The 24,394-nt window shown below is 43.5% G+C and overlaps 1 protein-coding gene across 3 annotated transcripts in view; it reads right to left on the bottom strand.

Annotated features, from left to right (window-relative positions):
• Positions 1 to 24,394, bottom strand: part of COL22A1 (collagen type XXII alpha 1 chain) — a 225,103-nt gene that overhangs the window by 111,259 nt on the left and 89,450 nt on the right. For all 3 annotated transcript variants that reach the window (XR_014229069.1, XR_014229070.1, XM_082320514.1), the window contains exons 11-12: positions 21,648 to 21,701; positions 20,812 to 20,847 (exon numbers count right to left, since the gene is read on the bottom strand). Coding sequence is in view for 1 of the 3 variants with exons in the window: in XM_082320514.1 (XP_082176640.1) it covers positions 20,812 to 20,847; positions 21,648 to 21,701 (90 nt within the window). In the remaining 2 variants the exon portion in view is untranslated. The remainder of the gene's footprint in view (positions 1 to 20,811; positions 20,848 to 21,647; positions 21,702 to 24,394) is intronic.

Raw genomic sequence — 24,394 nt, 5'->3', positions numbered from 1 at the left:
CTTAGATGGATGTAGTCCTAGGGTAAGGTTCCAGTCAACATCAGACAGAATGACAAAATCTGGTCTTATTTATTCACAGGTATATTTGGCACTTAAAGGTTAATAAAAGATAGTATCTGGAAAATATCTGTGCTGTATATGCAAATTAAAGTCATTAGATACTTTTATAATCACATTTCTTACTAACTAAACCTTCATGAAGCACTCTGTCTAGAATTTGCAATGCAGCTAGTGGTAAAAATCAGATCTGCTGTATTTGAATGGCTCCCTAATGAGAGAGAAAACCCATCAAATAGCAAATGTGATTTTTAAGGAAATCATTTGCTCTAAGAGGTCAATATAACTTGAAGGAACTGCTCTTCCATGGCAAAGTGTGCAGCATAGGTAGGAGAACGATTTGTGTCTTTTCTATGCAAGGTAAAGGAATACAGTTAATTAGCTTCTTTTCTTGACTTCCTTTTTCTTTTTTTTTCTCCACGACGTAACAACTCCTTGGCACAGCTGAACAAATTAATCTTAGCATCAGCCAATAAGTTTGATGCAGATTGCTCATAGAGCCATTCATGCTGGACAGGACCTCATAAGGTTTCAAGTCCAATCTCCCACTCAAAGAATCATCAACAGTGAATTCAGACCAAATTGTTCAGGGTTTATCCAGCTTGGTGTTGAAAACCTCCAAAAATAAGGTTACTCCTCTTCCCATATGCAAATGGTAACTTGCCTCCTAAGCCAATAACATCGCAGGATAAGAATAAGGCTTTTTCTTCTGCATTCTTTTTATTAACTAAAGCAGTGTGATTTTGTCCTTTTGACTCTTAACAGATCTCAGGCAGCTGCCTACAAAGATGTGAAGCCCAGAGCAGGTTTGTTGGCCCTCACAGCCAAGAGACCGCATGGACATTTGCAGGAAAGCACTGTAGACTCTCTCCCACTTGGTGACCATACATGCCAGAGGCAGCTGGTCAACCCAAAATTGCCACCTACTGACCATCTCCAGTCACCAAGCAGGGGAGAGGGGCTTCAGGGTTGCACCATGCTCAGAAATATGTGATCCAGCAAAGGCCAGCACTGCCATACATCAGACAGCCCAGCACAGGGCTGACCCTTTACTGGAAATAAATGCAGAGAGTTTTACCAGCTTGCAGTGGAAATCTTTGAGTATCCACCAGCTTTACCAGTTCCTCCCCAAGAAGAAAACTGCACAGAAGCAGCCTAGATTCTAGAGACAGTTTTGACGTCTCCTGGGGAACCACCACTGAACCCCTCCAGGCTATAGAATGGAAAGGGATCCTACTTCTGCCCCTTTCACTGACTCCCCATTAACCCTGGCTAGCTGCTTTGTATCCCTCACTAAGCAGAAAAACCTGTCAGGTTAAGGGTAAGCTCAGCAGCTGTTTGAACCTCAATAAAAGCAGAAGAGATTGTATTGCCTGTGTCAACTCTCACATTCATGAAGTAAACTGCATAACCTATAGGAGTGTGCAGTGGAAGAGAGCAGGAAGCAGAAAAGCATCGATATTGCTGTGCTTGCATAGTGCCAAAGTAGCTGCGACAGGGATGGGAAAGCAACCAACAGCTTGCACCCTTAACTCACAGCCAGATGCCAAAACCCCCACTGAGGATGCAGCTAACTGGAACAGAGTCCTGCTGCCAGAGCAATTTACTTCACTAAACAACTCTTTTTTTTTTTTTTTTTTTTTTTTTACAGAACTACCCAACTTCATGGGCTGCATCACAGAACGATCACCTTTTCTTTTCACTTGTCCACCAGATATTTTTAAGCAGGTAAAATCCCAAGCATTGTGTGCAGCATGCTGCTAAGACCTACGGAAGTGCTGGTGTACCCAAAAGTTGTTTGTTCCCTCCCCTCAACCCCTTTAATTAGGTCAGTTGGGTTAGCAAAAGAGCTTGCCTCTCTCCCCAACAATTGTGGACTGAGGGGCTCTGCCAGTGCAGCTCTCCTGGAAACCACTTTCTAAAGCCAGGGAAAGTTGCAATTAGAGAATGATAAAATTGGCTGAAGAAGAACTCACAGGGGCCTGAAATAACATTGTTCAAGAGGAGTTCTTGCTGGGGAGGTTACAGCTCCATCAATTAAACTCAAAAAGAAGGCAGCAGATTTTCCTCAGTACTTTCCCTTTTTCAGGCTCGTGAGCGTGCTGTCTTTTTCTTACGCACTGGAAAGCCAGCCACCTGTGTTTAGTTTCATCCTCTGTGCTGCACAGCCAGTGCCCTTTAATCTAACATTTCCACCAAAGTTAGCAAGAGAATAAACACCTTCATTAGCTCACTGTTGACAAAATATATTTGTCAAAAGAGCCTAGATTTGGCAAGCTGCCATCTGATCTAAAGCAATCGGAAGACTTTTCTTGCAACATAGCTGTGAAGTGCAATCAGTCACATCGAAACAGATACTGCTGAGCAAGAGAGGGCAGGCCGGTGCTGCTAGCACTGAAGTCATACACTGACACAGACTGTGAGTATACAGAGGTTACGTAGAGCACAGGTAGCTACATATTTCTACAAACGCCATTTTTCACTTTTCAGTAGTTATTCTATGATTATTTACTTGAATTACAGCAACGCCTCATTTGTTCCCTGCTCGGGTTACTCTGCTGGACACTGTATGAATAAATATTAAATTACAGTCACTATGCTCCAAAGCTCAGTTTAAATTGCAAGCAAGGTGTAAATATAATAAAGAAATAGCGGAGGCAGAGAGCACAGGCCAGTGAAATAGCTGCCAAGCAGACACGGTCTGCAAGTGCGCTGGGCTGAAGGATCCAGCCACCACAGTGGGAAAACGGGTAGGCTTTGGCAGCTGGCATCAAGCCCTGGGGAAGAAAAGCTTATGGCATTCCTTGCACCAAGGCCAAACCTGGTTGTGCCACTGAGAGGGATAAAAATAATACTATATACCCACAGGCTGGCTGCATTCCCAGCTTCAACACAATGAGATTCTGGTGGTGACATGTAAACCACACATATCTGTTTATGGCATGCATTTCTACTGCCACTCATCTACTTTATGGATATCTGGACTTTGAAGGCTATCCCTTTCTGGAGAAACATCTGGACCAGAATAAGAAGGTAACAAGGACCAGGCCCTCCAGGGAACTGGGAAGAAGAAGCAAAGGCAGAAAAGACTATTGTTAAGGAGGGCAACAGAGTATAGTTTCTAAGGCAGCTTCCCTTAGGCTTAGCCTACACTTTCTGGAGTAGTTTTATGCTGTAGGTGGGGTGACCCGTTGCTTCCTTCGTCAATGGTTTTGTGGGAAAAAACTTGAATGTGTAGGTAGTTGTACCTGCGAGGAAGTGCATTAACAACTACGGCAGCTTGGCTTAGGAAGTTCCTAAAAGACTGAATACTGCAAGCTCTGAGAATGTAGCACTAGACAAATCACTCTGAAAACTCCATCTTTCCTCAAAGAATTGATATTAATTCTGCAAGCAAATTAGGAAGGTTTTCTGAGCCATACTAAAACAAAACGTTTAGGCAGAATTCAGTAAAAGGACAGAATTTTGAATTTGCTTTTAGTTACTTTTTAATGGAAGTATTCAGAGCCACAATGGATACAGAGCAAGGCCTATGCATTACTTCTGTCCTTCTGGGAGTTCTCAAAGCAGGGCTTACATGGGCACATGGTTTGTCCAGACCCAAAGGACAAAAGGAAATGCCACATCATGAGGAAATTCAGAGCACAGGCAAGTCTCAGCTGCTGCAGACAGAGTACTGGGGTGTCAAAGAATAAAGATACACCCCTTGGCTTTAAGCATATCATCCATTAAAAATACAGAAGTGAGCTGGGGAAGTATAGACACACCCAGATAGCTTCCTTTATTAGCTTGTGTACATGAGCAGAGTTATCTGATTTCTACATTTGAGCAAGGATGTCTTCCTGGTACACCACTATCACATGGATTTACCAGATCACACCAGCTCTAGGTTAGTGATCCCTCCATGGTCATGAAGGTTGGGGTTTTTTTAAAAAAATCTTCCATTAAATGCGCACCATATGCACATATAGCTTAATTTGTTGCATATCATCCAACGATTCACCTCACTCGGGTTATATTGAGCTTCACTACCCCGCACAATAGCCTGAACATTATGCACATGGCCTGTGACAAAATTATATCTACATCCTATGTAGATCCTCAGATGGCTGAACAGACATAACTATGAAATTAAAAAGCAGATAACCTAATTGCTAGATGATATGTTTCCTCAGATTGGGAACAACTAATATAGGGATTTTGCCATATCCAGCCTCATAGCAGAATTTCTCTGAAAAGAAAGAGACCTAAAATGGAGGAGGAGGGGACCTGCAGGTACGCGGAAAGATACACAGATAGAACAATTCAGTATTACCTGATCCTAGCGACACATCAAAAGCACACAAAGGAATAATCCCTCGGTGATGTTTTTAAGCAATCTACTCAAGTTTAACTGCTTTTCTTTCCTCCACTTGCAGCTCCTCAAGCAGCTGCCAAGTTTACAAATATTTCTTCCAACTCAACAACAGCTGTGGCCTATAATCACACATTTTATTTCAAACTCTGGGTTGTGGCCTATGTTAATGGAAATGAGAGCAAATTAACAAGAAAATAATGGGAAAAAACTCAGTCCAAAACACATGGTTAGATTCTCATTTGCCTGTCAAATTCAAGTAAATCACTGGACTTTTCCTTCAGTTTACAGAGCAGATGAAAGAAGACAGATCATTCTAAGGTCAATTCTATACATTTTCTTCATTTTTTCTTCCAAACTGGTCTACCTCTAACACAAAAGTACCGCTTTTCTAATCCTAAAATGAAATAAATATTTCTAACCCTGTCACAAATGTCAATGAAGGTGTCATTGGGAGACCTTCAAAAATCTGCCAAGCAGAACCCCATGAATCACACATTCAGCGTATTGACAGCTGTGCAAACTAGGGGATCTATATCCAAGGTAGGAGACAAAATAGCAAGAGCTGAAGAGAAACAGACCAAAATGGGCAAGATGAAATGGAAACAGAAGCAAAATTGAACTGTGCAGTGTTATCAGCATTAACACACCCCTCTCTCCTTTGTTAATTAACTTCACAGCATCCCTGTGAAATAAGAAGGAAGTTATATCAACTGTAATATTGCTTTCATCTCACGAAGGTGACGAGTCAGAGGTACAACTGAGCAGAAGACATATGGAAGGTCATGGAGTCTGGGACAAAGACAGAAACTCACTCCAGATTTCCTGTGTCGTAGGTCAGTGCCCTAACCATAAGTTTATTCTTTCTCTCTTCTGGCTCCTTGGCTGACATTTAACTTGGCAACCTGACGTTCACAAAGAATAAACTAGAAGACCATGGGTAAATGGCCTACTGCTGATCCATGGTTACATACTAAACTGTTTTTACTGTTTGATGAGAAAAGTGAAGAAGGGGGACAGAAAAGATGTTGCAAGTTGAGTGTGGTCTTCAGGTTCAAATGTCTGAGAACACTTCCAAGAGACTGCATGGTCCGGAAGGATGTAATATTTTTCTTTTCTAGGTTTTTCCATTCAGGAGCTACCAACTTGAAGAGGCTGAAATGAAAGATTTCACAACTTTGCCTCCAGCAGCCATACAAAATAAATATTTTCTTGAAAAATATTGTAAATTTCGGGTTTGTATTTTTTTAGTGTGGTGAGGCAAAGACAAAGGTTTCATTAAAAGCCAGGGATGATATGCAGATCAACTGAGAGGCAGAGCTGCAGTGGGTATATGTCACCCAGCTCCATTTTCAAAAGCTGCTGACCAGACAGGCAGCACAAATGACTGCCATTCTCCAATGCACAAATGCAGGATTCTATTAGCTTAATGATGCTAAAACCCTATTAATATCTTGGCAAATTTGACACCAAAACTGGCATTTTCTTCTGCTTCCACAAGAAATAAGACATTCATTTCAACTTGGAGTTCACTTTAGTTCATTCTAAGAAATGAAGAAAATCTTCTCTGCTGGGACTCTGTATTATACTCTGATTTAATAAACAGAATGGTCACGTGGACATGATACACAGGGGTCAGTAGAAGTTGTAGGTTTGCCTAGTCTATCAAGAAACCCAGCCCAGTATGCAGAGAGCTGGTTAAATGATAGTTATGGACATTTTTTGTACTGCAAATGTATCAAAGATTTTATTTAATGCATTGCATAGCAGTCAGTTGTCCCCAGAAGGTACTTCCCCATGAGAAATTCAGGAGACTTTGTTTTTCAAGGGTCTCTGAACTCCTGAACATTATCATGAACATCATGGACCCTACCATGAGACAAGGGTCCTTCTGACCCTTCATCATAATATCCTAGTCATCATTCTTCTGGGGAGAGCAGGTGCATCATTTTTCAGGGATACCAACAGATAGCTTTCTCTGAAGAAACGTGATACTCCACCTTTGCATCAAAACAGGTAAAACAAGAGCTGTGTAGCAGTTAATTTGACATATGGTCACCCATAAACTTGGCACTGCAGGACAGAAGATGCATCAGAGCTTACTGATGTGGTAAACAGCTATACCCTAATCAAGGTCACCGTAGAGTTCAAAATAGCCTGGAAATGTCCTAAAGACTTCAAAGCTGTCATTGACACCCAAGATCCTGTTCATTAGCTTCATATTAGCAGCATCCCCACCATGACACTCCTTCACTCACTACATAAGTAATTCCTGAACGACTGGGATGGTCAGACACCTTTGACAACTATTGAACTGCTGGTTCATCTATAATCAATACTGCCCCAAGTGGAGTATTTACTTGAAGAAAGCATCTACCTCTGCAACAGAGAGAGCACAGGGGAGTACAAGGGAAAGCTCTTATGTTTGAAATACTTTTGTTCAGCAGCTAGAAGAGTTGCTCAATCAAGCGCTGAAATGTTCAATTTAAGAAACAGTCAAATGGTTTGCAGACGTATTCATGATTGAACATACTGAACAGGAGGTAGAAGACAACTGGAGTCAGTTGGTACCACACTCCCACTACACAGAGGAATAACCTGAGAAATAAACTGGACTACAATGGGTTGGATTCCCAGAAACAGGATCAGTAGTTCCTCAAATTCCAGTTTTTTCTTGTTTGCATGGTTGGGGCAAGAGGATCCTCAATTAAAGATACATTTGTCAGACACTTTGAAATGTGAAAAACATAACAGTTCTGCTCCGAAAACTTCCTTGTCTTGAAGTACAAACTGATGCTCCTTGCTGGCATCTGCTGCTGCTCAGGACCAGACAAACAGCTTGCCAAGTGCTAGAGGGGAAGTGTTCATTGAAGTAGAAAAATAACCCAGTCATGTATCATGACATTGATTAATTTATGTCCTTACATCTATAAATAGCACACAGAAAATAGTTCTGGTCTTGTCGATGATTTGCCACGTACTAGTTGATATTTTGCCTTGCGAGAAAAATCTATTAATTCCTTTTGCTCTGCTTCTAGGAAGTTCCTGACGCTTCAGATCTCCACACACTCCTCAAAAATTTCAGTAGCTCTGAGAAGCGCACATTAGGGCAGAGGAGTACTGTGTCAGAGCACTCCAAACTCCAGTGCCGATCTGCTCTTAAACATCTGCTACTGATATTCCACATTCACCCCTTAGAGTTTATTTCAGCGTCTTACTGAAATACGTAGAAAGCTTTTCCTCAAGATTAACCTCATCATCTAGCCCATGATTTCTCCCCTCCTTGCAGAGCCCATTCCTTTCAATCTCTCCCTGCTGGTTAAACTTGCAAAATCAGCGATCATTCTTCTCATTGCTCTCTGCAATAAGCAACATCTCTCCACATCTCTCTTTAAATGTCATGACCAAACTGGAGACAGCATCCTACCTTAAGTCTTACCACCACCTAGTTATAACTTGCAGTGATACACCTCTGTTGACTGCCAAACACACCTGAGGCTGCTCAGTCAAGTCTTTGCCAAAATTATAAATTGTTTTAGTCCAACCAGACATATTTGTTTATAAAGCGATGCCACTCCCTAGGTCTTTTTCATCTCAGAGTGCATTACAAAGGTCATGAGCGTTCTTCCCATTTTACTGGAACACTTTGGTACAAGAAGGGGAAAAGCTAAGGCCAAGATCCCCTATGGAGCCAATGATATAGAGCCAGAAATAGACACTGAGTCTCCAGAGACCCAAACCCACTCACAACATCAAATGCATCAGATTCTCTTGAAATAACAACCATTAATGGTCCACACACCGTTTCACCAGGAAAATAAAACTTTGCCATGAAAGAAACCACATTTTCCTCATCTGGCGCTTGCTACTATGTCCATGTTCATTACCCAGCAGGGTGTGAGACACAAATCAGAATCTTTCTGTCAAAGCCAGAGACAACAGGCCTTGTGGACTTTGGGAGACATAAAATCTCTAGGTAGCACTTAAGAAAAAGGGTGAAAGACCCAAAAGGGGAAATTAAAGATGGCCAGCATTGTACTTGGGCAAGTAAAGAACAGCATGAAGCATGGTGCTGCCATGGTCTCACCTGCCCTCACCTGCACCTTCAGCGAGCCCATGAACAAGACACCTGCACCTTCTCGGCCATGAACAAGGAAACTCATCCTGGCAACAGCTTTGATCAGTTGAAACGGGAAAATCTGACTGCTTAACTAGATAGATGTGAAAACGTGTAGCAGGGAGAGATGCAGGGAAAACTTAAGATGGCTTTGATAGACCGGTGATGGCAACTTGTTTCGCATAATGCCTCAGCTCTCTGTGATTCATTAGGCTATGAGATCCACTTCAGAGTGTATGCTCCAGACTGCTAGGAAAGCTTTTTTACTTTCTACCTACCAGGCAGCTAATCCATACCTATCCATTGCAATATCGCTCTCAGGAGCATCCCGCATTCGAACAACAGTCATCAACGACAGAATCACGGCAATCTGTTTTTTCCCCCTTAGCTATTCTATCAAAAGAAGCACAAAGTTGGCAAATCTTTCTCACATGCTTCCTTTCCACACTGCCAGTGGGTCTTGGTGGAGAAATCCTATAAAGAAACAAGTGCTGGAGACTTTGCAAACTTCTTGTTGCCAGTAGATGTCATTATATACCAGCAATGTACCTGCCAGCCAGGGGCCAATGCTGAAAAGGAAGAAATATTTTCTAAGTTTATAAGGAAAAAACCCAAGTTACTAGTATTCTTGCACTGCTGAGAATTAAGCTGTCACAATGCACAATTAGTATGTGATCTGGCTTCAAGTTGTTTATTACAATCTGCAGCTGTTATTCTGGGTCACAGAAAACCGCAGAATTTATCTAAACCACTCTAATTATTGTTAAGAAAAAGAACTCCATCAAACCACGGTTATTTAGCTGTGCAGAACATACTTTAACTATAGTTAAGAGGACTCAAAAATACTCTCATGCAGACTAAAATTGCCTGCATAGACAAGCAGATTCAGAACATACTCAGAGTAGCAAGGCAGATACTAACATTAATACACCTCACCTTTCAATCACAAGATTGAGAAAAGAAATCACAGATACGAACGACTCCAGTGAGCTGCATGACAGCCTTATAAAGTAGATGAGGTGTTATTATACAGATGTTTAAGTTCTGGACTGAGAGGTTAAGTGCTGAGTGACCTTAACCAGATGAAGTCAGTAGCTAAGAATGGTTCCTGAGAGAGATGATTCCCAGCACAAAAAACTAATATGAAAAAAAACTGCAGATATTGCACTTTCACTTTTCATTACCAGGTCAGTTTGAGCTATGCTCACACAATTTTTTATTCTGCAATAAAGTAAGAAGATCTGAGTGGTAAGATCCACAGTCACTGTCTCCAAGGAACACCAATTACTGGGCAGTTTGGGTTTTGTTTGTTTTCAGATTTGAAACTCAATAGTATCTCTAAACTTGGACATGTTTTCCCATCTTGTTACTGTCAGTATGTGCTCACTGAAAGAGCACTGCCCACCAACCTGGATGCTGATGTGCAAAGGCTCCTGCTGCCTGCTGCTTCCTTAGGCTCTTGGAGTCACCCTTCAGCTCACCAGCTCTGGGTAAACTGGGTGGCACTTAAGAGTTTTGGGACTCGGTGACAACGTCTGAACACCAAAGCAGCCCAAACAAGGCCTGTAACCTCACTTGAGCACCCTCCCTGCACTGGGCTCAAGGTTTCAGCAGTGAAAAGGACGCACACATCATCTCTTGGAGAGATAATTAGTTTTCTTTGGAAGTTGCAGGAATAAGGACTAATTCTTGGTTTGTGCAAGCTCAGGCTCCACATTGTGTAAGTGTTTAGAGAGCACATCCTGCTTCTAGAAGTTCAGATGGTTGTTCCCCCTCTTTTTTATTGAAGCTGTTTTTAAGCTCTCACCTTTGGCCCCTTCTTGAACTACACTGCAGCAGCTTGGCACTGGACCCTGCTAATCCTGACCCTGACTTGCAGAATCACTTTCCTGGCTTGGACTTAGACTTGCTTCATCAGCCAACAACAGTCTGGTGATCTGGACTCTTGGCTGAACCTGGCTACTATCACTAACCCATCCTGCTTCCTTGCTGGAGTGCTACGGGATAAGCTCTAGCTGGTGAGGACCATGCCCTGCCAGTCATGGTGTTGCTCCCAGCTCCATCTCCCTTGGTGCACAGCTGGTCCTTGCTGCACCCTGACACTCAGGGACCTGACTCTCAAACATTATTATAGCTCTGTGTGTCTAAAATATCACTTCCAGCCTGAGCCTTACCTTCAACCAAACCACAGAAACAGCTCTTCTGGTCCCAAAATGCATTCCTTAAAAATACCCAAGCAAAAGCTCTCCTTTGCCATCAAACCAGCATGCAATATCGGACTCCAGCTATGTCTGCAGCACCTTTTGCAGGCAGAACTGCACCCATTTTCTTGTGCCCCAAGTTACTGGATGCTAGCCAGCCCGTACCCAGAGGCACTGCAATCATGCTACTTTGATGCTAATTTGGTAAGCCCTGCTGACAGCACAGCGCTGGGGTAAAAAAGTTACATGGCTTTCAGGTCAGACCTTTCTTATATTCAGCTGCCTCGGGGCAAAGACAGTGAGCACAGGGCTCTGTGTGGATAGACTGTATCTCATAGGGTAGATTTCCACAGCTTTTCCAGAAGCCCAAAAAATGGCAATAACTCCAATTTGGAAGACAAGTGAGGGAGATGGGAAGCAAAGCCTTTGTTTGAAGGATCTAGCAGGGAAGATATACAAAGCCTGGAGGGAAAGAGGTTCTCCAGCTTCATTTTACAGGAACAAAGACTAGCTGCTTTGCTCAAGGTCAGCAGATCTGTTGGAGCCAAGTTTTAAGCCTGGGTCGCCTGCAGCCTAGCCCAGAGCCTTAACTATCTGCCTGCTTTTCTTTTCTATGCTTGGTCTTGCTGTCACTGCATCTCTAATAAGCCAAGCCACTTCAGAGGTTTTATTCTCGTTAGAAATCCTATAATAATTCTTCTACATTTTTATCAGTGAGTCATTACCATGAAAAAAAAAAACATTGTTAGGAGAATAAAGACTTAATCTACTAAAGTTGTTTCACATATTCATTGCTGCATATGTGATTATTAGCATGAAGGGAAACAGATAAAGCACAAAGGGAAAGCTCGGATACTCTTCAAAACATATTAGTGAGGGAAGTCCCAGTGTAAACCATAATGAAACCCTCATCTACCACCTCTGCAGAAGGTGGGTGCTCCTGGTTAGAGTTTTCTCCTCTGACAGATTGGTTTCCTGTGGAAAATCACAGTAGTGATCACTTGACCCAATTGCTCCATGCCAACTTTCTTGTGTTTCCTACTCTTCTTCAACAGTTATAGACAGTGTTGGCCAAAGCCCTGAGTGGACTATGGAAACTTCTGTCCCCTCCTGGGCAATGAGGGTGTTAGGAATATTCAAGAGTTGTACAAAAGTCTAAGAATAGCTACGAGCAGTCAGGCCAAAGGTCTAGCTAGCTCCTATCCCATCTGCAGCAGTGGCCTTATGGGAGACTTCTCCAGCCTACTGTCCTGCTATTACTGATCACAGTTTGCAGAGACTTGCTGACATCCTGAAGCAAAGATCATGTCTTTGTACTGACTATATGTTTACAGATGTCTCTCTTTAATTAACTCATACGCACTTTTTTAAACACACAAAATGTTAACCTCCAGAGCAGACTGCAAAGAGGAGCTCCAATACCTACTGTATGAGAAGCAACTTCATTTTGTTCATTTTAAACTTGCCGTCAGCTAGTTTCATTCGCTTCCCCTTAGCTTTTACAACATAAGAAACAGTGAAAAATAATTTCCTACTGATATCTCCATACACTCAAAGTTTGACAGATTTTCATCATATCCTCTCCAAAGTCATCACTTTTCCAAGCACCTTCCCACCTGCAGAGCCTTCTCACTACTGTTGGCCTTTAGGATGCTAGAAGGGTGGCTCAGCACCATTGCATAGTACTCTGTACTTTGCAAGACAAGGGCATAAGTTTTTGAAAGCCTCTAAGTTAAACTTTGTATGGAGGCATTAGAAGGGCAGGCTGGCTCACGATGTGGATGGCTGTGCCCCAGGAATGCAGACCTCATACTCTACAGAACCTCCCTTGTCAAACATGATTTCCCTGACTGATCAAAAGTCACTGAAACACCGTCTTGCTTGAATCATCCTCAAAAATGCTCTACAGCTGTTCCTTCTGCTCTCACTCCTCTCCTGCATCTACTCCTCTTGGATCAACAGAGGTTTGAAGATTTGAGTTATAACCCTTGCAGGAGCAGGCCATCTGGTCTAGCAAATATGCATTTGAATAACCTACAGAATAAAGCCAAAACATTGCCTTTCATGGCGATTGTGTTATAGAATTGAATATTTGCCCATGTATAATAATCAGTTCAATAACATAAGTGTGTGCAAAACAAGTGAATGAGCACACAGTAAAGGGGCACACATTTATGAGCAGAAATATAAAAGATTGTATCTAATGCCACAGGGATTAAGGACTCCAAGGGCTGAAAGATGACAGTCAACAGTCGAAATTTAAGACCCAATACAGAGCAGTGGCAGCTGAATCATACCTAACCAGGAAATCCACTTCAAAGCAGTTTACATGAGTACCTGTAGATGCATTATGTTATTTTCATTTTTTTATCTGTGCACAATTACTTGGTCTGCACATGCATGTTTCTGCATATAAAAAGCATCCTTTACCAGGCTGAGCCTGGCAGAACATGCTGGGCTTGAGCCATCACAGTGAATTTCCTGGCTTTCAAAGTCACACAAGACCTCACGTTGACATGAATTAGGTTTTTAGCCACAGCTGCTATTATCTTTTGGTTTACCACTAATGATGTGCTTGGCATGTTATGTATTCTAATACTAGCATCATTTTGGCTTTAACTTAGTGATATAACTGAGGTAATGGCCTGGAGAAGCAAGGCCAGTGCCTCTGCTGTCCTCCTGGAAAAGCACAGGATTTGCCCTCCAACAAATGCCTCAGACCTCACATAATTGCCCTACACACAATACTTGGCAAAAGCATGATCTGGCAGGTGTTTGGCACTAGCAAGCAATACTATAATAAGGGGATGATTTTAATCTTGTCATCTCAGTCTTTTCAAAGGTGAGATATAACTTTATTCCATCAACACTTAGGATTTGAGCCTTGTGCTTATAAAGGAGCCCAGAGCACATGCACAGCAATGATTGCACAGACCTGTTAAGAGGTCCAGCATCTCTGATCCAGTTTCCTAGCACTGATCCATAACCATAAAAATCAAGGAAACAAACCTGTCACAGCCAGAGTGAAAAACAAGAACTCATGCTCATGCAGCCATTGCAGTGCAGCAGGCAAACGGAAAGGAGCCATGTGAATCCTCTCCTTCCAGGTGTTCTGCTGTCTGCAAAGGGTTTCATTTCATAGGCTCTCCTCTTTGTTTTAGGAGTACAGGTGGCAACTAGCATTGCAGACACTTGCTTTCCGGCTCCTCATGGTTCTGGCTACTTCCCTCTAATAGACACTTCTTCTGATGCCAATACACAGACACGGTACTCCGCTCCTACATGCAATAGTGATTCATTGTATGCACACTGCCTGCACAGCTTATCCCCCCCCAGCCACTTACAGTCCTGCCACTTTCTGCTGCTGAAGGCTCACCTTTGCACCTGAAGGCTGACCCTGAAGATGATCTTTTGTGGTTGGGAAAAGTTACACACACACACACATTGCCAAGGCGAGCAGCTCCAGCACCAGCATGAACAGCAGCGGAGTGTTCTAGCGCAGTGTGCAGGGGGATTTCCTGAACCAGGGGAACCTGAGAGGAGCAAAGAGACCTGCCAGGAGCCCACAGCTTGCGTGACAGAAGCTGACAAGACCTGGGTGGGTCCAGAAGCAACGGCAGCCAAGCCCCCACACATATAAAGGAAACCCCTAGGGAGCACTAGCGACGGCTCATGAGCAGGCCGTTGAGGAAGGGCGCTGAAGTTCTGCCAGCTCGACCAGGGAGTAATGGTCTCCACCCGGCAGAAGGCCATGCCCTCTCTAAACTCTGCACCCACCACGACTGACGCAGCTTCCCAGACAGAGCTCCCATGGGAACACGCTGCCGCCCAGGTGCCAGGCTGCAGGCTGTGCCCTGCTCCTATGCCAGTACCAAACAGCAGCAGTGAGCACCCCTGTGGGAGGTGTGCCCAGGTAGGGCAACTCCTTCACTTAGTGGCAGAGCTCCGGGAGGAGGTGAGTAGGTTGAGGAGTATCAGGGAGAGCGTGAGAGAGAGAGAGACTACTGGAACCACACCCTACCATCCCTGGGACAGACTTGTCAGGCAGACAGGACCCATGATACGGAGGACTCCCTATCCTCTCTGCACCCCACAGAACACGGTGACTTAAGGGATAGGGGGACAATGACGACAAGTTCCTGCCCAGCACAGCAGGCGTGTCTCCTCCATGACTCCCCCACCTACCCAGGTGCTCTTGCATAATAGGTACGAGGCTCTGCAAGTGGCATCAAACAATGACAAGGACGATGGTCATCTAGGTTGGAGGTGTCACAAAGGTTAATTCAGCCTACGCCCTGTGTCAAAACTACTTCCATAAAGAAAAAAAGACCATTGTCATAGAGGACTCCCTTCCACAGGGAACAGAAGGGCCAATGCACAGACTGGACCCACTTCTTAAGGAAGTCTGCTGTCTCCCTGGGGCCTCGGTTAAAGATGTGACGAGAAAACTTCCTACCCTGGTAAGGCCCTCGGATTATTATCCATTATTGATTTTTCATGTAGGCAGCAATGAAGTTACAATAAGAAGTCCAAGGGCAATCAAGAGAGACTTCAGGGTGTTGGGACAACTGGTTAAGGGCTCAGGAGCACAAGCAGTGCTCTTTATCCTTCCAGTTGCAGGGAATGATGAGGGAAGAAACAGGAAGACCCAGCAGATCAATACCTGGCTCCATGACTGGTGTCACCAGCAGAATTTGGCGTTTTTTGATCATGGGTTGATCTACATGACAGCAGCGTACACCTGTCTCAAAGGGGGAAAAGGATCTTTGTGCAGGAGTTAGCAGGGCTCATGGAAAGAGCTTTAAAGTAGATTTGAAGAGGGAAAGGGATAAAACCAGGGTTGCTAGAGAGAAGCTTCGGCACGACACGCCAATGTTTGAGGGACGGTGTGCTAGAGAGGTCCTTCAGTCTGCTCCATGATGTGCTGAATACACTGGAGCACACTTGAAATGTCTTTATACTAATGCATGCAGCATGAGGAACAAACAAGAGGAGCTAGAATCTCTGGCCCAGTCCCAGAGCTACAACATCATTAGCATAAGCAGAACCTGGCGGGATGAGTCCTGTGACAGGGGTGCCATGATGGATGGTTCTAGGCTCTTCAGGAGGGACAGGCAGGGCAGGTGAAGCAGGGGGTGGCGCTGTATGTGAGGGAGGGATTTGATTGTACAGCGCGTGCAGTTGGCGATGACATGGTTGAGCTAGACTGGGTAAGGATGAAGGGGAAAGCCAAGGGGATTTTGTGGGAGTCTACTGTCAACCACCCAGCCAGCACAACACCACCAATGAATTATTCTACAAGGAATTAAGGGATATCTCTAGATCTACTGCCCTTGTCCCTATTGATGGGAATTTTAACTTTCCAGACATCAACTGGGAATATCATAAAGCGGACACAAACAGGTCCAGGAAATTTTTGAAGCACGTTGAAGATAACTTCTTGATGCAGGTACTAAGGGAGCCAACTAGGAAAGGTGCCCTCCTAGATTTGTTGTTTGTAAACAGAGAGGTAATCGTGGACGAAGTGGCTGCCTTGGTGACAGTGACCACAAAGTAGGTGAGTTTCAAATCGCTGGTGACAGGAGAAAAACTGCCAGCAAAACTTTCACCCTGGATATGGGGTGTCCTGGCTTCAGCTGGGATAGAGTTAATTATTTTCTTCCTAGTAGCTGGTAGAGTGCTGTGTTTTGGATTTAGCATGAGAATAATGTTGATAACACACTGATGCTTTAGTTGTTGCTAAGTAGTGTTTATACTAGTCAAGGACTTTTCAGCTTCCCATGCTCTGCCAGGTGCACAAGGAGCTGGGAGGGAGCACAGCCAGGACAGCTGACCCAGACTGGCCAAAGGGCTTTTCCATACCATATGACATCATGCTCAGTACAGAAACTGGGGGGAGCTGGCCGGAGGGCTGCGACCGCTGCTCGGGGCTGGGCTGGGCATTGGTTGGCAGGTGGTGAGCAGTTGCATCACTTGATTTTCCTGGGTTTTGTTCCTGTCTCTCTCTCGTTTTTCTTTTCATTACAATATTATTATTATTGTTGTTGTTGTTATTATTATTAATTTTATTTCAATTATTAAACTGTTCTTATCTCAACCCAGGAGTTTTCTTACTTTTGCTCTTCAGATTCTCTCCCCCATCCCAACAGAGGGGCAGGGAGGGTGAGCCAGCGGCTGTGTGGTACTTGGTTGCTGACTGGGGTTAAACCACGACACGGGAGAGAAGACTTCAGGCTGCTGAAGGAGCTAGTTAGTAAGGTCTCCTGGGAATCTGCTTTTGAAGGTATTGGGGTCCATGAATGTTGGACCCACCTCTGAAGAGCGCAGGAGCAGGCAATTCCAAAGTGCTGGAAGTCAAGCAAATGGGGCAGAAGGCCGGCTTGGCTGAGCAGGGATCTTCTAGAACACAGGTGGAAAAGGAAAGTGTATGAACATTGGAAGCAAGGATAGGCGACACAGGAGGACTACAGAGATGCTTTTCGCCAGCGTAGGGAGAAAACACATGCGGACAAAGCTCAGTTAGAGTTCAAGCTGGCCAGTACTGTGAAGGACAAGAAAAAGGGCTTTTTTCAATATGTTAACAGCAAAAGGAGGATCAGAGATAACATTGGTCCATTGCTTTATGACGTCGGTCACCTCACAAATAGGGACATAGACAAAGTGGAGATATTTAATGCCGCCTCTGCCTCTCTTCAACACTGATGATGGGCCCTGGGAAACCCGGAGCCCTGTGTTGAAAGACAGTGACTGGTGGGATGATAAACTCCCAGCTGGCTCTGAACTTGGTCGAGACTTGCTGCTCCAGCTGGATGCACATAAGTCTATGGGGCCCGATGGGATTCATCCCAGGGTACTGAAAGAGCTGGCTGATGTTATCGTGGGACGTCTCTCCATTATTTTCCAACTGTCTTGGGAGTCTGGAGAGGTCCCAGTTGACTGGAAGTTGGCAAATGTTGTCCCTATTTTCAAGAAGAGTAAGAAGGAAGATCCTGGTAACTACAGGCCTGTTATTCTCACTTCAGTGCCTGGTAAAATTATGGAGAAGGTTATTCTGGGAGTTACTGAAAAACACTTAAGAGACAACGCAGTCATTGACCGTAGCCAGCACGGGTTCATGAAGGGAAAGGCCTGCTTAACCAACTTAATTTCCTTTTATGACAAGGTCACCCACGTAGTTGACCAAGGGAAGCCAGTAGATGTGGTGATTCTGGATTTTAGCAAAGCCTTTGATAGCCTCTCTCACAGTGTCCTTGTGGACAAAGTGTCTAGCACACAGCTAGACAAGTCCATAATATGTTGGGTGAGCAATTGGCTGACGGGTTGGGCTCAAAAAGTTTTAGTAAATGGGATGACATCAGGCTGGCGGCCAGTCACCGGTGGGGTTCCCCAGGGCTCAGTTTTAGGGGCAGTGCTCTTCAATGTTTTTATAAATGATCCGGACACAGGAACTGAATGTACATTAAGTTTGTCTACAATACTAAACTAGGAGGAGCTGTGGACTCCCTTGAGAGTAGAGAGGCCTTACAGAGAGATCTGGATAGACTATAGAGCTGGGCAATCACCAACCATACGAAATTTAACAAGAGCAAGTGCAGGATTCTGTAGCTGGGACGGGGTAATCCTGGTTACATGTACAAATTGGGGGACGAGAGGCTGGAGAGCAGCCCTGCAGAAAGAGATCTGGGGGTTTGGGTTGATGGCAAGTTGAGTATGAGTCAACAGTGTGCCCTGGCAGCCAAAAGGGCCAACTGTGTCCTGGGTGTGCATCAAGCACAGCATAGCCAGCCGATCGAGGGAGGTGATTGTCCCACTCTGCACTGCACTGGTGCAGCCCCGCCTCGAGTACTGTGGGCAGTTTTGGGCGCCTCAATATAAGAGGGACATCAAACTATTAGAGTGTGTCCAGAGGAGGGCAACCAAGATGGTGAAAGGTCTCAAGTGCAAGACTTAGGAGGAGCAGCTGAGGTCACTTGGTTTGTTCCACTTGGAGAAGAGAAGGCTGAGGGGTGAAGCTCATTGCAATCTACAGCTTCCTCAAGGGGGCCAGATGAGGGGGAGGTGCTGATCTCCTCTCTCTGGTGGCCAGTGATAGGACCCAAGGAAACGGAATGAAGCTGCATCAGGAGAAGTTCAGACTGGACATTAGGAAAAGGTTCTTCACTGAGAGGGTGGTTGGTCACTGGAACAGGCTCTCCAGGGAAGTGGTCATTGCACCAAGCTTGTCAGAGTTCAAGGAGCGTCTGGATGATGCTCTTAGTCATGTGGTTTATTTTTAGGTAGTCCTGTAAGGAGCAAGGAGTTGGACTCGATGACCCTTATGGGTCCCTTCCAACTTGAGATGTTCTATGATTCTATATCCCCAAGCTCCCTTTTTAATCAAGCCAGCAATGTACAGCTGAAATATCTTTGCTCTCCATCAGCAACAGCACTGACACTCAGCCATTGGGCAGACATGGGGCACAAACACACCAGGTACCAAATACACTTCCTCCACAGATGAGGACAAGCTGCCTCAGCTGGCATCAGTACCAAATAAACAAAACAGGCTGGCCATAAACTCAGGGATCTCTGTGCCTACACATTCATTTGGGCCAGTCAATGTTGTTTGGCTATCCCAATCAAAGAACTTCTGCACATACTGTGGGGTCTTTTTTTTTTTTTTCCCCCCTCCAATCCAGACTTGCAGACCTATTTTTCCAGGCATGACAATAATACAGATGGAGTGATGTTTTCCAACACTTTTCTGCAAAGATCAAAACATAAGAAAACAAGAACTTGCTTCAACTGCAGCACAACTCATATTGTAAACATTGTGTTTCCCATCAGACTGCTGACTCTCACGACCTGCCAAACACGAGCTGCTTTCCAAAGGCTGCATCCTGAGTCTCAAAGGCTAAATAGTGGCTGTCAGTGGGAGGACTGCAGGAAGATGGATGCAGAAATATGTGCTTTATAGCCCCCATGTCTCTAGCCTGGCTCGATAATATTTCCTGCCATGAGCAACCCTCATTTAGATTGTAATTTCATATGATGCATTACCACTATATACAATCAATATATCATAATCATAGAAAGAATAAATGAAAAGATGCAATGGCCATAAATGCCATGTTCTCGCTAGTAGGGCATTCTTCCTTTCAGACCACAATCCAATATTATTTTAAATTACCTGAGCAATCAGGTAGCCACGGACCCCCTGGAAAAACAGCTCCACAGATTCTTAATCCCGTTTTCAGTATGAACCATAACTTCTTCCTTCCATCTGTCTCCTACACCCTCCTGTCAATATTTTTCCATTGTTCCCCAAAACTTGAAATTTCACTTTGGTGATAAGGAAAACACCCACAGCCAGGTGTGATATGGAGCTACAGAGAGAAACAGCTACTCCTCTGCACTCTAGGTCTGTAGCTTCATTTTGTTATGGTGAATGGGAAGTTTGCAGCCAGAATTGCCTGGAAACCAACATCTTTTTCATGCAGATTAGGCCAGACATGCTGCTTGTTTCCCATTGTTGATCACCATTGAACATATTTTCCAAGACAGATAACATAGCAATTTTCAGTGGTTATTCTGTATCGTCAATTTTAACCTCCAAGTCTTAATACTCTGTCCTGCCTAATATTTGCAGTAAAAAAAATACTCTGGCTTTTGTCCTTCAGGTTATTAATGAAAATATCCGATGAAAAGAAACAGTGTGTCAGTCTCCTCATGACCCAAATTTAATCCTGTTGAAAACTCAATAAACTCAAAATTATTCTTTCCCTTTGTTTTTCATCCTTCCAGCCAGCTGCTATACTGCATTACATGAACTCACTGCTGCTTAATCAAAGATTATGATTTCAATGTGATAGCATTTTACATGGCCAATGCGCTAAGGAAACTCAAAGAACATGAAGAGGAAAAGCAATGAACACTCAAAAGCTTTTCTGCAGAAGGAGGCATAACACAATATAAAAGTTCCCCACAAAGATCCAACTGTATCACATCTCTTGCATCCTGTGTACTCTAAAAGCAACCTCTGAGCTACGGAAGGCAACATCAAGTGACTGTCTTGATTAGTGCAATGAAGGATTAGATCTTACCTTTTCTCCTTTTTCTCCTCTGCCATAGGCTCTGCCCTAGAAATGAAAGGAGAGGGAAAGATACATTTGATAGCAAGAATGTCAAATGACACTATAAGTATATATTTCATGTTTTCCTTGTTATATATCTGAGAGATGTCCCTCTATCCATATATATCACATCTATAGATATACATAGACACACAAGTCACAGGACAGCTACTATAGGGAAAGTAATTTTCTTTGGGCATAATTCCTTTATAATAATTCAGTGACAAATTAAAATAGAAAGCCTATCCCCAATTCTCCTACTGCAGCCAGCAAAACATCTTATTTTCTATTCAGGGCAGAGTCTGATATTACATTTCCAAAATCAAAGATGCCAACGACCCTTATTAAAATGAATTTTACATAGGGGTAAAGATTTTCTCGCCTAAAAACTCAGTCTGGCATTTGCATTAATTGCAGCTGGGGAAAGCTGTATCTTGGTCATCTGAATGTAAAAGAGTTGAGAGAGATTTGCATCTTCCTTGTGTTCAGTTGCCTCATACTGTCCCTGCCGGATGTGCAGCTGTGCTATAATCAAGTATACCCAAGTTACATATTTTAATTGGAAGGCCAATACTAAGTCAATTATCAGTTGTTTTCGGGGATGAACCCACCCATTTCCCCCCCTCCAAGAAATGCCGTTGGATGCCAGAAAGATCAGCTTTCCCCTGGGATAAAGGCCCAGCAGAGGGAACATATTCAACAGGGCACATCATTGACATTGTGAGCAAATTCTCACCATAAAGTAGAAAACGACTACTTGTATTTCCATCTCCTTACATAAAATCATTCTGGTATTTCTTACTTACTGACTCTCCTTTTTCTCCTCTGAGTCCAGGAAGCCCTTGGCTGCCACTTTCTCCCTTGAAAAAGAAGTTAATACCACGGAGTTAATTCATTCTTTCTTGACAGGCATAGAAATAACAGATGAGATTTCCTCTTACACCTCCATGTTGGACTCATTTGTGAAGTGTGTTGCATTAGTGTTTGTATTTTCTAGTCAGCTTTCTGTTGCTTTGATTTTTTGGGAAGCAGTGCAACAAGGGTTTGACTGAGATTGTGGACGCTTCTGGTCCCACCAGTCTCTACTGCCAAGATTTCAGCTCCTGCCATAAGGACTGGGTGTACCTCATTGCATTTATACCGACTGTCCAAGTTCTCAGATTGATTTTATATTCTATTTTTCATATGAAAATACTGCTGGAAGCCTCCAGGGTACATTGGCAAGGCAGAGAGCTTTCTCTTGTGAGGTTCTTCAAAAGTCTTTATTTTCTATTAAACCAGGAAGGACTTGGAAGGGCAGTTTGCATAAGACCTAGAGGGTGCACGCCCAAAATATGGAAAAAATAAACCTGTAAACATTGTCAAGATTTTAGAGCTATTTTTAAAAAAATTCAAACCCTATTGTTTTCATTCATGCTGAATTTTCATGATCAGCTAACTACTCCCTTCCTCTCGCAGAAGTGTGCAACACACACAGAGTCGCTCTCTTTGCTTGCTCCAGTGGAAGAGAGGGAAGGGAACACAGAAGACGGACAGTTGAAAGCATACAAATTCTGACGGGTAGAGGAATGAAAACTGGAGAAGAAAATACATAGGGAGGAAAAGAGAAAAATGGTCAATCAAAAAAACAAACAAAACTTTTTCTTCACTTGTCTCCTAAAAAGGACAGGGGTGAAAGGGATAAAGAATCAAAGAAGACACATCCTTTCATAAATATTCATCAGATACAGAACTAAAAGTGGTGCCAAAACCAGCAAGTGCAGAAAAAATACCTGCAAATCATTTTCATATACTGCTCTACACTCACAAAACTGGAAGAAAGACCAGCTGAGGATATACCCATTACTAAGACTAGTTTAAGGCTATGTGCAGCACTGCCAGCAGTTTCTTCAGTTGCTCTAGCACCAGGAGCTGCTGGAGAGCAGAGGATTCTGCCCACCCACCTCTACCTACCTCCTGCCTGATATCTCACCCAAAAGGTATATACCAGAAATATGCTGTGCTGAGCTCCCCGGCCATCACTAACAAATACAATGCCCTCACCTATATGTATCTCCCATTGTCTTTTGCTTGTAGGGAGTTTAGGTACTTAGGACTTCAGTATAGACATAGCATCAAGCAGAAAAAGTCTCAGACCTGGAGCAGGACCCTCAAGTACCATAGCAGTGATAAGTCCAATGACCCCTGTACTCCTCAAAATTCCCCACACGGACCACAGTAGGATTTAATTTTGTGGCTCTATTCAATCTGCTCTGATCTATGCCCCAAAAAATGTGCTTAGCTGCACCAGACACTGAAATGTTTGTTGGGATCATGCTTTCTTTGCCTCAGATGAAGACAGGCTTTTGAAAGCACAGAAAATATGAAAGTTTCTTTCTTTAGCCTTTATATTTTTTTTGCCAAAGGAAAGAAACCGCACAGAGCAAGCAGCATATATGCAAAAATAACGTCACAGTCAATTCAAATAGGCTGTGGCAAAATTCGTAGAAGTTTTTATGCAACCATCTCTTTTAAGTCACTTAAGGTACATCAAAACTTCTTTCTAATTTGGAGGAAAAAATAAATCCTGCTAGAGCATGTCTAATACACTGGGCTTCACAGACTTCCCAAAGGCAGGTAAGCAGTCATTTCTATGATGTGGACAAAAACAGTTCTCACAGAGAAGTGATTTTCTGTAAACTCAGATCGATAGCAGTTCTGGAAGACAGCAGAAGCCTGTTGACCATCAGCCCAGTGTCCCAACCAGCCAGCCTGGCTGCCTGCAAACAACAAAGCATGCAGAGCAAGTATGGAAGGAAAATAAAGTAAACTGGGCTGTTGTTAACATCTATAATTTATCAGGAGGACCCAGCTTCAGGCATGTTAGCCAATTCTTCCAAAGCTATTTCCTGCCTCACTCTTCCCCAATACCATCCTTTACTGTATCTCCTTCCAAAACATGTACGCTGTGTCTCCATGCATTACCTTCACTTTGGCAGCATGGATGAGGCAGAGGTGTTCATCTCTGAGGGATTTTTTCACTTTTTCTAATAAAGTGAAATAATAATAAAGCAAGCACTCCTGTTTTGCCCTGCCTTGAGAGACTTAAATTTTAGAGGAACAGAAACTCTTTATCTTCCTACACTGGTTATACACTTCGTATATTCATACACTTTGTATTTATGCTGGTCAGATGGTACCATAACAAAAGCCTGTCCAAACCTCCTCTCCTAAAAGAAGGAATATGCTACAGCAGCTCAGGATAGCAGAGCCTGAACAGCAGTCTCTCCGTCTTCAACTCAGATAGACAACAGCCACATTCACTTTACTAACAGACCCTCAAACTGACCTTTTTTCTTTTAAATAAAACAGAAAGAACCGCATAGCCATTATTCCTTCTTTGGTTAAAGAGTGAAAAAGCCACCAGCTACTACCGGTCTAGGGAAAACAAAACAAAAACAAAACGAAAACCTGTCTTAGCTTACACAAGGAGCTTCACAGTCCTCCTGCCTTTATCAACCTCTCCAAAGATCCCTGTTTTAGAGCAAAGGGGGATGTTTTGTTTTTTTAACAC

The sequence above is a fragment of the Platalea leucorodia genome (assembly GCF_965183815.1).
Source record: "Platalea leucorodia genome assembly, chromosome: 1".
Taxonomy (NCBI): Eukaryota; Metazoa; Chordata; class Aves; order Pelecaniformes; family Threskiornithidae; genus Platalea; species Platalea leucorodia.
This window is presented reverse-complemented; position numbering and strand designations above follow the sequence as displayed.